The sequence below is a fragment of the Mobula hypostoma genome, chromosome 6, assembly GCF_963921235.1.
Source record: "Mobula hypostoma chromosome 6, sMobHyp1.1, whole genome shotgun sequence".
Taxonomy (NCBI): domain Eukaryota; kingdom Metazoa; phylum Chordata; class Chondrichthyes; order Myliobatiformes; family Myliobatidae; genus Mobula; species Mobula hypostoma.
Genome location: NC_086102.1, coordinates 175,505,724 through 175,522,017, shown reverse-complemented (window position 1 = coordinate 175,522,017; position 16,294 = coordinate 175,505,724). Strand labels below are relative to the sequence as shown.

At 36.4% G+C, this 16,294-nt stretch overlaps 1 protein-coding gene across 6 annotated transcripts in view; it reads right to left on the bottom strand.

Moving 5' to 3' along the window:
- Positions 1–16,294, bottom strand: part of pkp4 (plakophilin 4) — a 179,678-nt gene that overhangs the window by 56,230 nt on the left and 107,154 nt on the right. For all 6 annotated transcript variants that reach the window (XM_063052287.1, XM_063052289.1, XM_063052288.1 and 3 more), the window contains 3 exons: positions 14,178–14,398; positions 12,416–12,544; positions 8,926–9,139 (listed from right to left, as the gene is read on the bottom strand). In XM_063052287.1, coding sequence (XP_062908357.1) covers positions 8,926–9,139; positions 12,416–12,544; positions 14,178–14,398 — 564 coding nt within the window. The remainder of the gene's footprint in view (positions 1–8,925; positions 9,140–12,415; positions 12,545–14,177; positions 14,399–16,294) is intronic.

Sequence of the window (16,294 nt, the reverse complement as noted above, 5' to 3'; positions counted from 1 at the left end):
GTCATACAGTTTGAAATCTGGGTGGACATATCAATTGAGAAACAGAAATAAATTTCAGTCTGGGTGCTTATGTGACACTACTTTTCTGAAATCACTGCCTTTTGCTAGGACACTGCTCCTTGTAATTTGCCTTAATGACAAAGGATAATGTATGAACCTAGACAGTAAGTATCAATGTCAATTAAAAACTGGAGAATGCTGGATATACTTGGCACACCAAGCAACATCTGTGAAGAGAGATACAAAGTCTACCTTTTAAATTGATGACCTTTTTGAAAAGTAATTTCAGCATTATATGTTCTTTTTATGTGTTTCTTTATTTAAAGACCATTGTGAATTAATTGCCTTCAACTGATGTACAATTTGTGAGTGTAGACCTTACTCTATTTTAGAAAAGAGCGGAAGCTATGCCTGATATAGTGTTCCATTGTTCGAGGTATAACTCTAGCTGAAAATTTTTTTAGTAAAACATAGACCGATGTTTAAACTGGAAACATTTTGGTCCTAAAGTTCCTGAATTACATTGGTCTTTTTCTTTACCCCTGTACTCTTTAGAAATGTTTCTCTGAACATTACATAAGATCAGAAAGACATAAATCATAGAAGGAAGACATTAACCTGTTGCCTTTGTGGGAAGCAATGAATCTTGATTTCAATGGTATTCGTGTGCAGAAAACTAATGAATGATGATGTACTTCTAGAAAAGGGGTTCCTAACCTGGGGTCTGTGGATAAGATTCCAGGGGATCTGTGAACTTGGATGGGAAAAAAATTACATCTTTATTTTCACTAACTATGAACTGAAATTTAGCATTTCCTTCAATTACTTGTTTTTAAAAGTATTTTGATAACTGAATTTCAATATAATTTTTTTCTTTCACAATCCTACGTATTTAATTTCATACATTTAAATACATGATTCTGAGGAGGGGTCCACAGGCTTCACTGGACTGCCAAAAGGATTCATGGCATAAAAAAGGTTAAGAACCCCTGTTCTAGAATAAGAATAATATGGAAGTTCATAGTACTGGCAATAGTACCTAATGTAACACCAAGAAATAGGAAAAAAAAGAAAAAAGCTGGGGATTTTAAGCAAGAGAAGGATCATACTGTGTGGCAAAAATTTTCTTGTATTTTGTCAAGAAATCAGAAAGCAGTGCCACAAGGATCTCATTTGGCATGTATTTAAATAATGCAAAGAGTTGGGTTATAAAGAGTTGAGAGGTAACAAAGATAAAAGTATTCGGTGTGATAAAAGAAGCACCACTTCCAGGAGGCAGGTTTAACAGTAGGAGCTCCACCTAAGTCAGGGTTGGCAATGGACATGAAGATATTGTGACATGGAAGACTGATAAAACATGAGACTTTAGTGGCTGGCTTACAAGTTATATAAAGAAACTGGTATTTAACATAATAGCAAATGCATTGATGGTCCACCTTCTAAATAAAGTAAATGCTTGGGGACCAATTAGCTTAATACAATCTCATCTCCAGATTACCTGCGCACTAGTAAATCTCTCTGTAATACAGCTATCTTATACTTTATTTAATATTTCAAATGTTTAGCCTACTTAATTATTTCACACTAATCGGGTAGTTTTACTTAAGTAACAAGATTATGACTGTATTCTGTTATTAGCTTTGCTAAAGAAAATTTACTGAATAATACATTCACATTCCAATACACACACTTCCACTTCTGCAATGCATCAAGATAGGTGTTATTTCTTAGCCCAATGACATAATACAGATCGATTTACACTCAATAAACCAAATGACAATATAAAATTATAAAAGGTATTTTCTGTGTTCTGAACAATAGTGATTAATGTTTTGCAACTTTGTGATTTGTAGATGAAGACTGAAGTTATTAACAATAATAGGCATGCTTTATTTGTTTCATTATTACTGATTCTTTGAGTCCTTGTGTGTGGCTATACAGCACATGTATGAACAGAGTGGATCCTGGAAGTCTCCACATTAACTTCTTAATTATTTAGCTATTAACTTTTAAATTTGAATTATAATAGAGTTAGAATACAGGAAACAGGTCCTTTGTCCCGACTTGTTCATGCTTACGTGAGCTAATCCTATTTGCCTGCATTTAGCCAGATCGTGTCACAACCTTTCCTATCCACATATCTGTCCAAATGTCTTTTAAATATTGTAATTGTACCTGCCTCTACCACTTCCTCTGGCAGCTCATTTCATATACCCACCACCTTTTGTGTGGAGAAGTTGCCACTCAGGTTCCCTTTCAATCTTCCTCTCTCAGTGTAAGCCGATGCGCTCTGGTTTCACACTGCTCTACTCTTAATGACATCCTTCCTCTTGCTCGGCAACCAAAAGTGCAGACTCACCAATGTCTTTTACAGCTGTAAATGATGACCCAACTCTTGTACTCATACCTTGGCGAATGCCACTTCACCACTCTGTCTACCCGTGTCACCACTTTCAGGGAACTACGTACTTGTACCCCTACAACATTCTCCAGGGCCCTGTCATTCACTGTGCAAATCCAGCTCGGTTTTAACCTCCTACTATGCAACAGTTCACACTGGTCCATAATAAATTTCACATGCCATTCCTTGTCAAACTTTCCCAGATGATCTAGATCTTAATAACTTTCTTCCCTGTCCACTATACCCCCAATTTTTGATGTCATCTACAAAATGACTAACTATGCCACAAACATTCTCATCCAGACATTAATATAGGTGATAAACAACAGGGGATTCAGCACCATTCTAGCTGCACACCATGAATCAGAGGCTTCTTAGCTGTAAAACAAATCTCCATGACTATCCTCTCACTCTACCATCAAGGCAATTTTGTATTCAAATGACTGGTTTGCCTTGGAGCCCATGTGATCTAACCTTCCAGACCAGCCTACATGCAAGAACTGGCTGAAGTATACTTGGGCAATGTCTACCACCCTGCTTTCGTAATCTTTTCAAATAATTCAATCAAAAAATTTGGATCAGCAAATTTGTGGATGACACCAAGATTAGGGGTGTAGTGGACAGTGAAGAAGGCTATCAAGGCTTGCAGTGGGATCTGGACCAGCTGGAAAAATGACAGATGGAATTTAATGCCGACAGGTGCCAGGTGTTGCATTTTGATAGGACCAGCCAGGGTAGGTCTTACACAAGTGAATGGCAGGGCACTGTGTAGTGTGGTAGAGCAAAGGGATCTGGGAATACAGGTCCAGAATTTCTTGAAAATAACGTCACAGGTAGATATGGTCATAGAGAAAGCTTTTGGCACATTTGCCTACATAAATCAATGTATTGAGTACAGCAGATGGGATGTTATGTTGAAGTTGTATAAGACATTGGTGAGGCCTAATTTGGAGTACTATCTGCAGTTTTAGTCACCTACCTACAGGAAAGTTGTAAATAAGGTTGGAAGAGTACAGAGAAAATTTACAAGGATCTTGCCGGGTATGGAAGATCTGAAAGATTGAATAGATTAGGATTTTATTCCTTGGAGATGTAGAAGATTGAGAGGAGATTTGATGGAGGTATACGATTGTTATGAGGGGTATAGACAGGGTAAATGTAAACAGGCTTTTTCCACTGAGGTTGGATGAGACTACAACCAGAGGTCATAGGTTAGGGGTGAAAGGTGAAAAGTTTAAGGGGAACATGAGGGGACACTTCTCCGCTCAGAGCGTCATGAGGGTGTGCACTGAGCTGTCAGCACATGGTGCATGCAAGCTCGATTTCAATGTTTAAGAGAAGTTTGGTAGTGCTATGGAGGGCTACAGTCTTGGTTCAGGCTGATAGGTGTAGGTAGTATAAATGGTTTGGCACGGACCAGATGGGCCAAAGGGCCAGTTTCTGTGCTACACTTTTCTATGACTTTCCTAAAATTGTAGACACAATTTCCCACTTATTATTACCATTCCAAATTCAGGGGGATGCTATCTCTCAGAATCCCCTCCCCATCACTGATGTAGTTCCCTGGCTTGTCCCTGCAGCCCTTCTTAAATAAAAGCACAACATTAACTATCTTCTAGTCTTTCAGTACCCCACCCATTGCTAACAATGATACGTATCTCTGCTATAACACCAGCAACTTCTTCCTTGGCTTCACACAATGTCCTGAGGTACAGTTGGTCAGACTTTGAGGATTTATCCACCTCCTGTGTTTTAAGGCCTCCAGCACCTCCTCGCCTGTTATGTGGATATGTTTCAGGTCGTCTCAATTTTCCTCACTAAATTCATTAGCTTCTATCTTCTCCACAATAAATACAAATGAGAAGTATTACCTTTTACTTTGTTAGAAAATTACCTTTTAACTTCCAAATGCATTTTGAAACATGACTGTGTATCTAAACTTACTGTAAAATTATCAAGATAGGAATGCTTGGGAAGTGAGATTCAAAAGCAAAAGAACCCCCCCATTAAAAAAATAAACACCATCTGCCTTCTACCAGTTGGAGATTTTTTTTTGTGGTATCCAAGGCTGAAATGACTTGGAACTTCAGAGGATATATCACTCTTTGTGGAATTGAAGACCACAAACAATGCACTTCCAATAGGAGATCCATCAATACATGTTTTAAAATACTAATAAATTGCTGGATAAGCCAACAAATGATGAAAGGGTCACAAATAGCCGTACTTGGCATCATTTTAATATCAATGAAAATTTTATTTAAGCTTATAGCTGGACTAACCATTCCTCCCTGGGCTATGCAGAATGAACAAGATATAAGAAAGAATTTCCAGAAGGATGAAGCATAGAGGCATACAGCCAAGGGCCCAAGACATTTAAACAGAAAAGGGATAAGATGTTCTGAGGATCATATCTGGTATACCAGTAGACCAAGGGTGCCTAGACTTCACAGTACTGAGACATGATGGGGTGGGAAGACAGAGGCAGTGGTGCCAGGCAAAGCCTCATGGAGGCTGCAATTCCTGTCCAGAAGACAATAGGTAACAGAATATTCTGCACTTTGCTGACCATTGCTTACAGACCAAACGTCAAATTCAAGACTTAGCAGGTTGGAAATGTCACTTAAACTCACACTTCAATCCTATGTAATGCCAGACCCAAGATAAAATATGTTTAATTATTTTTATTACTAATTGTGTTTACACTTCACTTATTTTAATAAATATTATATTTGTAAGTCTTAGAAATTAATTTTATTATTTTAAATGTTAGCAACATTTCAACTGTTTAAATCAAGAAGCCAAGTTCTTTCACTAATTTTTGTCTTCTGTAAAGGCCTGTCAGATCTTTATTGTGAGGATCTTCACCACTGCATTGTCTGAGACGTTGCTAACTGACTCCAGTGAAAGGCCCTTGTATCAGGAGTAGTTGACTGCAGATAGATGGGGTCAAATAGGTATGGACTCTGGCAGGCGGGGTTCAGGAAGATCGAGCCCTATGTTCAATCCCTGTTGCCAATACAGGAGACGAACAGATCACTTAATTTCAGAATAACAAGCTTAACTGTTAGAAGTGCAACACAACTTTCTAAAATGTATTGCCTTTTTTGGCTCATTCAATCAAAAATTCTAGAAAGATTAACTTAGTGTAGTCACTGAAGGCAAAATCTGCAACCATTGCACAACATCATTGCCCTGTGATTTTTCTAAATCACACTGACGGTATACACTGCATTTTTCTCCCTTCATATCTTTCTTATATATCCTTTAATCTTTTGAATTATTTTCATATCACTGGTCATCATCAGATTACAAAGGCTCAATTTATGGACACCTATATCTACCAACATGTTCCCATAATATCATTAAAAGTGACATTAACAGCAGAACCAGTTTCCTCTCTCTCTCCACTCAGTAATTGTCCTTTCTTATTAGTCATACGTGTTTCTGATGCCATTCATTATAATACTGTGGAGCTACAGTTACCATACTGAGTGATTTTTGTATTTGTTTTCTGACTTATGAATAAAATCTTATGGGTTGGTAAAAAATGAATTCCATTCGTTGGCCAGGGACTACCAAACATTTCTTATTGCTTTTGTAAAATCCATTCAATAGACAATTTTCCTGCAATTCTTCCTTGGGCCAAGAAGTTTTTACCTTTTGAGGGTGCTAGTACCCTTTGATTACTATTTGCAAACTTCAAATAAAATTATTATAATAATCCCCTTATTCATCTTTACATGTTCATCTTTTTTTGTTCCTTTTTGTCTTTTTATGTTCATCTTTTTTGATTTCTGCAGAATTGTTTTTAAAATGCAGGATATTTCTCAATGTTTCAATCAAATTCCCTCCTAATAGCACTTTTATTACTGCAAAATATTTAAGGTTAATTTCTTATCTTCCTTCATTATCTATTCTTTGTCTTAATATAATATCCCCTCTCACCTCTTCATCAACTTATTTTGAAAAATACTTCCACTAGAAAAAACTACTTTATTTAAGAAAACCAGACCTTTAGGAGATACTGTAATTTAATGAATATTTTCAAAAATGATGCAGGTTTGAAACTTTTCAGAGCGTTAAATCAAAGTGCTGTGATTTTTTCCTTGTTACAATGGAGTTTCTTTTAATTTGTGCTTAGAATTGCATAGGCACTTTAATAATTCACATACTTTAGGAATTACCTAATATTAATAAAAATGCTATTGTTTTCTGGTGGTTTTTTTGGAACTATCATACTGGTGGTTCATTTAGAATTTCATTTTACAGATGAATTGTTTTCATGACAGGTTCCGCTTAAATCACTGCAGTTCAAAATATCTCATATGAGAAATAGCATCCCAATTCTTTCAGTCTAGACAGCTTTGTGTATAACAACGTCAGAAAAAACACCTGGTTTTCAAATAAATGATCTGGCTATTTTATGGTAGTCAACTAATGAAGGCTACATGTTGTACTGGAATTCAGTTAGAAATGTTGCTAGCAAATTTTATGTGGTTGCCATGTTAAGACAGCAATCATCCCCCTTGTTAGTTGCTCTCCACATTTCCTGATAATTTTTCCCTCAGTGGTTCTCTCTGTGCAGAATTTCTTCTTGTCAGAGTTGTTACTTTTTCCAGAAGAGCAGAGCCAACAGCTGTGGTCTAATAGTGTTCATAAAATGGCTGCTTGGGCTTTTGAGGTGAGTAAAGAGCTGGACAGAAATAATGCTGTGCTGAGGACGATAATAAAAAGCAGCTAGAGGTCACAAGCAACAAGCAGTGTGCCAAAGGTTATACTGGCCAAGCAATAGAGCAGTGAGCATACATAAAATATAATGTTAAAAAGAGAGATAAAATTAAAAACAAAACTTACCAGTTAAAAAGGTTGAAAAAGAAAATGTCAGATGGGCTAATGCTGCCTATATGGGAGAACTGAAAGGCAATGAAAGGTAAGTATAACAGTAATGCAAGCAGGTGTTATAGCATTACTCATTAATAGTAATGTCAGCAGGTGTTATATTAGATATTAGCAATTATAGCAAGTTATGACAAAATCATTACACAGGATGTGTGACATCAAGAAGAGTGTTCAGCTATAGGTGCAGAAGTAGTTGAAACAAAAGTGGTTGCAGCAAATCCCGGAAGCAGCAGCAGTATGGTTTGTGAACACTGGTTGATAAGGGTAGCAAATCCACCACTTGAAACATCTGTACGATTTTAAATTGGTCTTACTATTGTGGCATAATCTGTACACTGAAAGAGGCTCTAATTCTCCCAACTTTGTTAACGACTGTTATCAGTGCAATGTAATTGACAAGGATACTGAGAAAATGTCAATCATAGCAAGGTGAAAACTTCAACCATAGCCAAAATTTATTGATGAAAATAAAATTATGGAAGATGTTTAACTTACAAATTGAAAATGCTTTTGTTTTAAAAATATAGCCTTCAACATAATAAAGCAGGTAACATACACCTCAAATGTGTTTTATCTGAGCAAAATGCATACTGAGTGATGAAGCCATTCTTCAGTCACACTTTTCAGTCTTGACGAAGGGTCTCGGCCCAAAACGTCAACTGTACCTCTTCCTAGAGATGCTGCCTGTCCTGCTGCGTTCACCAGCAACTTTTATGTATGTTGCTATTCAGCATAAAGTCTAATTTTAAACCAAATGTCCCCTCTGAAGTTTATGACTATTTCTATTCCAGAATGCCATCCACCACATTCCAAAAATCCCACATTTGGCATTAAAAGCAGAAAATAGAAAGAAAAACCCAAGCCTTCTGTGCGTCAACCTCCCGACAGGGTCTCAATATTAGAAGAAGAATATTCAAAAATTACTTAAAATTTGAAGAATTAACGATTTTCAATGAAAGAAAAAAAACAAAATGAATCTCGGAAATTGGACCAGATGGTCTTTCATTGTGAAATCTAGATCTGTAAAGCAGCATTATAAATAACTTGAAATTATTTTATTTTCTATTTATTCCCTACATTTTATTTGATTATGTTTACTGTAGAATTATGGAACATCAACTACAAGAGGCAGTAGTTTGAATATCATATCACTACCAATAAGTGACACTTTGCCCAATCATAGCTGATTGAAATGAACCATTCAAGACACAACCATATTGCAGAGAAGGAAGGTCGTCAGTAAATTACATGAATTGAACAGTATTATTATGATGCAGTAAATAATGATGCAATCAGGCCTTTTAGATTCTAAGCAATAGCATTCTTCACAGCAATCAATAAGAGAACTTCACAAATATAATTAAAGTTAAATTACCGCCACCCTGAATTGAAACCACACAAATTGCCTTTTAAAAATTATAAAGAGTATTGATTTGCAATCACCTTTAGATGGCTCGGTGAACACTTCTTGGTACTGAGCCACATAAAGTAAAATTTCCCGCACGGTTGAGACCCTCAAGACAAGGATTAAGAATCCATGATGAGGCAAAACTCGATAAGTATAAAACGAATCAGTTCCTAAGTTTTATTTTATTAAAGTAGTCAAAGAAGCCAACACTTACCAGTAATAAGCTCCCTCATTTCAGCATCGACAGTTTTTCGTAACAAGCGCAATAAAGCTGGGATCCCACCAGCATTTTTCACAGCTACTTTATTGTCATCAGTTGTTCTTCCATAAACCAAGTTGCGAAGGGCACCACACGCATTCTTTTGTACTTCAAGAACTTTATGATCCAGAAGATCAACTAAGTATTTAATTCCACCTAATAAGCACACCTTGAGCAAATAAGCAAGATATATAACTCATCTTTATTATTCTGTACATCTTTTGATATTCTGCTGAAATTTTCAAAGTAAAATAATGCATTAGTAATCTCACAAAAACCACAAGGTACAAATCTCTTGAATTCAAGACCTTATACATTTGAATTTAACCCTCATCATATCAAGGCACCTTACAAATAGACAAACCATTAATGTATTTCCAATCAGAGATTCCCAACTTTTTATGCTAAAGACCCCTACCATTAGCCAAAGTGTCCATGGACCCCAGGTTTGGGAATTCCTGTTGAAATCTACACTGAATGCTGTCAAATATATCCCTGGTTGTTTAGATCAATGAGGAAGGTGCAAAAACAGCTAACATTTAACATTCAAATTTATCTGACTCCAGGAAAGTCAAATTCCTCATTAACATTTTGGCACTTAGGCCAAATTATTCCATTTGGGGATTTATTTTCTTTCTAATGCAACATAGTAAGTGGTTACCAGGGGCCATTCAAGAGCAGCTGAAAGAACCATTCCATTTTTAAAAAATCTCTTCATGCCTTGCTAGACAGAATTGCTGCTATTTAAGTTTTTCCATGCTTTAATAGTATGAGCAATGTCAGAAATCTGCACTTTTCTTCAAAACCGATTAAATATTTTTGATAGGAGATCATTGGAAATTAAATTAAGGGAACTTATCCTTTAAGCAGGCATAGGAGGCTGTTTGATAAACAATTATTTTGCAGAGATGTTCCAATTAAGCAGTTTCAATTACTATATTTAAAATATATGCCAATTTTAAGGTTTCAAATAATGTAATATTGTGAATACAGTAATTTTACCGCTATTAATTAAATACTTCAAGTTCAAACATCAATCCTTTTCATTAAATAGTCTATTAAACGGTACTCAGTTCATCCATATGCCTTGGGGGACAATATATGGAAAAGGATCAGCGAAAATCTGTATCCTTCTCTACTTCTGCATAAATAAAATATTCAAGTAGATATTCTTCATGGCATTCATTTCAAGATATGAGAAATAGTCATTCCAACTAAATTTGTAATTGCTGCTGGCATGTAAATCTTTTCAATACAAAAATCAACCATTTCACACTTCAAATGGTGTTTGATAAAGAAAAATTTATCTGCCAAGTAAATTGAGGCAAAAACAAAATCTGGTTTTGTAATTATATTAAAGTTACATAATAATATTTTAATGTTTATCTTCATGCTTTAATTTGCAGCTGGTCTTGTCCCTGCATAATATAAACATGACTTTAACTTGTAAAGGGTGAAATTAACTTTAAGCTTGTTTTGAAGCCAGTTTTGGCTATGTTACACACAAAGCTCACTCAATCCTATGTTTTTGCTTCCAGCACGTTTACAATAATTTGAAACAAAGAGCTATTTCCTGCCAATACAAAATAAATCAGATTAATTTGTGTTTCTTTCCTGTATCTTCCAGGGCATCATGCAATAAAAGATCTTCGAAATAATACTGTCATCCAGGTGCTAAAAAATTATTTCATGCAAATTTTCATTTCCCATTAATGACAATGCATGCATACTCCAAAAATCCATAACTTAATATGCATGTGCAGTCCTCTCCAATTAAAATTATAATACAACTAACACAACTGTGCAACTTCGTTCAGAAATCTTTCCTCACCACAAATTTCAAACTTCTTCATTGGAAAGAAAATGGAAAACAAACATCAGCACTTTATTACCAAGACGGATTCGGGGTCTTTCTCCAGACAGGATGCGAGTGAATTCCTGTCATTGTCCTAGGCACACTTTATCAGATGGACAGCATGATAACAAATTATGATGGGCCCTGAAGTTTTATAATCAGGGATATCAACTTTGAAATGAAAAAAGCTGCAGTCTTTGGCATTTGTTACAAACTTTGTACCTGCTATGCTCCTTGTTAAAATTATCTTCAAACACAGACCAAAGTTAATGAGGACTGCCACTATCCCAAGAGGGATAGACTAATAATACATATAGCATGTCAAAACCATGCAGAGCTTCATTCCACCATTTTATACAACTGAGATATCATTTAGAACACACCAGTCACATGACAAATTTTTGCAGAGTATGAAAGAATTTGTCAAGAGCAAATGCATGCATCTCAAATGCTGTCAACTGATGAATCAAAGGCATGCTGAAAAAGCACAGGCGTAAGCAATCCCACACGACAGAGTTCAGCAATCCAGCCATTTCCAAAGTTCAAGGTAAATTTATTATTAAAGTACACATGTCACCATATACTACCCTGAGATTCATTTTCTTGCGAATTTACCGTAGAACAAATAAATACAATAGAAATCAATGAAAAACTACACACAAACTGACAAGCAACCAATGACAAACTGGGCAAATACAATAACAAACAAAATAAATAAATAATCAATAATACTGAGAACATGACTTGCAGGGTACATGAAAGTGTTCAGTGATCAGTTCAGTGTTGAGGTGAGTGAAGTGCTTGTTCAGGAGTATGATGGTAGAGGAGTAATAACTGTTCCTGAACCTGGTGGGGTGAGTCTTGAGGTGCCTGTACCTCCTGATTCCTGATGGTGGGGGTCCTCGATAATGGATGCCACTTTCTTGTGGCAGTGCTTCTTGTAAATGTGCTCAATGGTAGAGAGGGTTTTTCCTACGAGTAGAAGAGAGACAGATCTGCGTGCCATCCAAGTTTAGGGAGAACTTGGTGCTTTGTCTTCAGATGAGGTGGCTAAGAATAGATTATTGGGAGAATCAAGGAACAATAGTGCTCTGATGAGAGAAGAACCAATGGTGCAACTGATCAAGTAATGCTTGGTAATGAAGGAAATGAATGAAGCAGAAAGAGTTCTGTACAGAGAAGACGGCATGTCCTGGTTTTATTTTCCCTGTCCCTGCATCCTTTTTCCATTTGCCTCCTTGCAATAATGATGGTAAAAGCCTACCTAAATGGACATACAGTTGATTAACAGGAGGAATTAGCTACGATTATTTTGTCAATTAGTTTTCAGATCGAGAAAATCATCACTGTGAAGAGAAGCCAAGAGAGAAAGGCACATGTTATCGAATTCTTCTTAATTAAATTTAGGAACTATCATTAATGAGGAAGTTCTTGTCTTAAAAACATAAATAAACATCTGTAGGTGACTAGACTTCATTGCACGAGCATCAAAAATTATGTAATGTCCTAAATCTTATTTTGTTTTTGTACTATGTTATTTTATACCTCTCCTGAGAAAGAAAATAAAAGTTCTTTATATTTGAGTCATACCTCTGTTTTCACTTTGTTATCTCCAAAACAGAGGTGCTGTAAATAAGCTGCTGCATTAGCTTGAACTGAAGGAAACTGGTGTTGGAGCATATGAATCACTTCCGGTAACTCTGGGTCACGCCAAGCAAACTCCCTGATTTAAAAAGAAATGAAGTCATAAACATGACCCAGTTTCTTCCTTAAGCACCTTTTTTACAAGTTTGACAAATTAATTTAGAACACATAAAATTTAACTCTAAACACTTTGTTCTACAAAGTTCTTCCCAGCCTTCCCATACTCAGTGCTCAAGAGCATAAGTTCAGGAGCAGAATTAGGCCATTTGGCCCATCGAGTCTGCTCCACCATTTCATCATGGCTGATCCATTTCCCTCTCAGCCCCTATCTTCTGCCTTCTCCCTGTATTCCTTTATGCCCTGACTAATCAAGAATCTTTTATCTCTGCCTTAAATATACCCAAAGACTTGGCCTCCACAGCTGCCTATGGCAACGAATTCCACAGATTCACCACCATCTGACCAAAGAAATTCTTCCTCACCGTTCTAAATGAATGTCCTTCTATTCTGAGGCTGTGTCCTCTGGTCTTAAGAGTCCCTCACCATAAAAAATATCCTTCCCACATCCACTCTATTGAGGCCTTTCAACATTCGATAGGTTTCAACAGGCTACCCTCTCATTTTTCTGAATTCCATTCTGAATCACATTTGTGAACTTCCTTTTGACCCTCTCCAATGTCAGCAATCTATTACAATCTTCTTTTAAAAATGACATTTTGTTTTTGATCAGAGGATAACTGAATCTGCAGTTTTTAAATAACGACCTTGTTCTTCAAGGCAAATAGTGCTTACATGCACAAATTATCTTCATGGGCATTGAAGCTTATCTCTGCAACTTTGATTCATATATCTTAGTTCATGTATAAAAATTCATGGTATTCTAAGTTCAAAAATGTAATAGGCTTTTTTTCTTCTTCTTTACATTTGCCTTAATATTTAAAAAATAATAACCATTGTTTGTAGATACCTTTCTCTTATCAAGTTTAATAAATTCTACAGGTTACTCTGGAGATGCCTGCAAAGCACTGCACCTATGTGATTCCATTTACACCCCTTTCCATTATAGTGGAAAATATTAGCGCTGTTTCTTGCTCTGATTAGATTGCTACACCTAAGTGGTTTTCTCATTTCTAATTATCCTGTGATATGTGCAATGACTCAAGCTTGTATTAGATTCAGGGGAAGGCAAGGGTAGCTGCAGTTACCAGAATTTCTGATTCAGTAACTACTGCTTATTATAGGTTGGCAGGATGTCTCTACAAAAGTAGGCATAAGGCGCTCCTTCCCTCAGCTAGCCTGCAGGTCACCCTTGGGAAGGTGTAGCCCCTGCTTAGTCCCCGATCAGGGTCACGTGAAGCCACGGGAGCAGGTGGTGGATGGCCATATGAGCAGCTGGTGCATATCACAAGTCCTGGTTATGTGACAACTAATGCTAGACAAACAATCTCTGAAGAGTACTGATAATCGCTAAGGGCACCCATCTTGTAAAGACACTGACCAGAAGAAGGCAATGTCAAACCACTTCTGATGAAACACTTGCCAAGAACTATCATGGTCATGGAAAGACCATGATCGCCTCCGTTATACGACATGGCGCATAACGAACAAGCTGCTTATTATAAATCAACAAATCCAACAAAAATGTAGCTGGAGCAGTTAAGCTATACAATGTCCCATATGTAATTCAACACTTCAAGCCCAGTTATACGTGCCTTGGATCCTTCTGTATGCTGTCAATTGATGGGGATCTTGTCGTCGTTTCATCAGCTGGAATGTTATAATGAAGTCTAGAATAATTAGATTCAGATGGCCGGTATGGAACTGCTCTGTATGGATCACCATAATTACCCATTGAACTTAGAGCAAAGTTGCTTCTTTGGTAAGTCATTGTGCTACGCTGACTGGCTGATCGTTGCAGGTTTCCGATACCTATAGATAGGGAAAAAAATATTAAACTATTGAGACTTTTTAAACACTTTTGAACATTTGCTCTTAAATCAACATCTTTAAACTCATCTTCTACAAAGCAGGAATTAGCTACTGTCTGAATGAAGTGATTAGAACCAGATTAAAAGTATGGCCATTTTACAAGGATTATATTAACTTAAAAATGGTAAGAAATAACATTTCATAAACTTTTTCCTGTATATAGAAATCTATACAGAGATATTTATATTTCATAAATAAAAATATATATTAAGCACTCACAAAGTTGCTCTACATTATCCAAGGTCTTTAAATTCAAATGCAAATTGAATCCAACTATTTCTGTTGCTGAATTACAAAATGGAATAAATGTTATTAATGAAAATACCTTCCATTTATCTCCTTTAAATCCCTTGTTTAACGTCATACTGGTCTGAACACTATTAGTGGAATGCACACTTAAAATACATTAAGTCTTAACCGTTTACTTACCAGTTATTTGACTTTGTTATTAAATAAGTTCTGCTGCCCAACATATGAACTCAATGTAGCAGTTTATTCTTGGGTATCACAATTATTCCCTGAATACAATTCCAGACAAATACCTATGTATTTGCCTGTAATTTTTCCTGAACAATATTGCACCAGTTTATGTTAAAAATATACATCACTTTAACTAAAAGCATGAACCTTAGCTAATTTCTTCAAAAGCGATCAACTTCTCCAATTGCAAGATGTTCACAGATTTCACTTCGAGTCAACTTATTTAAGAATGTAAAGCAACACACACAAAATATTGCAGGAACTCAGCATGTCAGGCAGCAGCTAGGGAGATGATTTCCTGATCTATGGAATTCATTTCCATAGATGCTGCCTGACCTGCTGAGTTCCTCCAGCATCGTGTGTGTGTTGTTTCGTATTTCCAGCATCTGTAGAATTTCTCATGTTTGTTATTTAAGAATGTTCAGCACTTCAATTTATTTGAAGTTGTCAAATCAAAAATGTAACTTTAAAAATTATTTTTGGAATATAAGGTCTGCTGGCGACTTTGATGTCACTTTGATTGTCACTTTGGTGCACCCACAGATAACCTGAGAAGATGGTAAGAGACATTGCCTGCCATTGTACAGCCAGTTTGCCAGAGATTAGACCTAAAAACATAGCATTGCAAGATCTCAGCAGATACACTTAACTGACATATGTAGCAAAAATTTGTTGTTTTGCAGCAGCAGGACAGTGTAATACTTAAAAAATTACCATAATTTACAATAAAAAATATATTAAAAAATAGTGCAAAATGAGCAAAAGAGTGAGGTAGTATTAATGGGTTCATGGACTGTTCATAAATCTCATGGCAGTGGGGAAGAAGTTATTCCTAAAACTTTGAGCGTGCATCTTTAGGCTCCTGCACCTCTTCCCTGATGGTAGTAATAAGAAGAGGGCATGTGCTGGATTGTGAAGGTTCTTAATGATGGATGCCGCCTTCTTGAGGAACTGCCTTTTGAAGATGTCCTTGTGGAGAGGAGGCCTTGTTCTCATGATGAAGCTGGCTGAGGCTACAGCTTTTTTGATTCTGTGCGTTGGAGCCTCCAGAACAGGTAGTGATGCAACCAGTCAGAATGCTCTTCACATTAGAAATTTGCTTGTCTTTGGTGATATACAAAATCTCCTCAAACTCCTGATGAAATGTATTTGCTGGCTTACCTTCTTTGTGATTACATCAATATGTTGGGCCCAAAATAGATCCTCTGAAATGTTGATATCCAGGATCTAGGATCTGCTCATTCTTTCTACTGCTGACACCTCAATGAATACTGGTGTGCATTCTCCCAACTTCTCCTTCTTGAAGCCCACAATCAATTCCTTGGTCTTAATGACATTGAATGCAAGGTTGTTGTT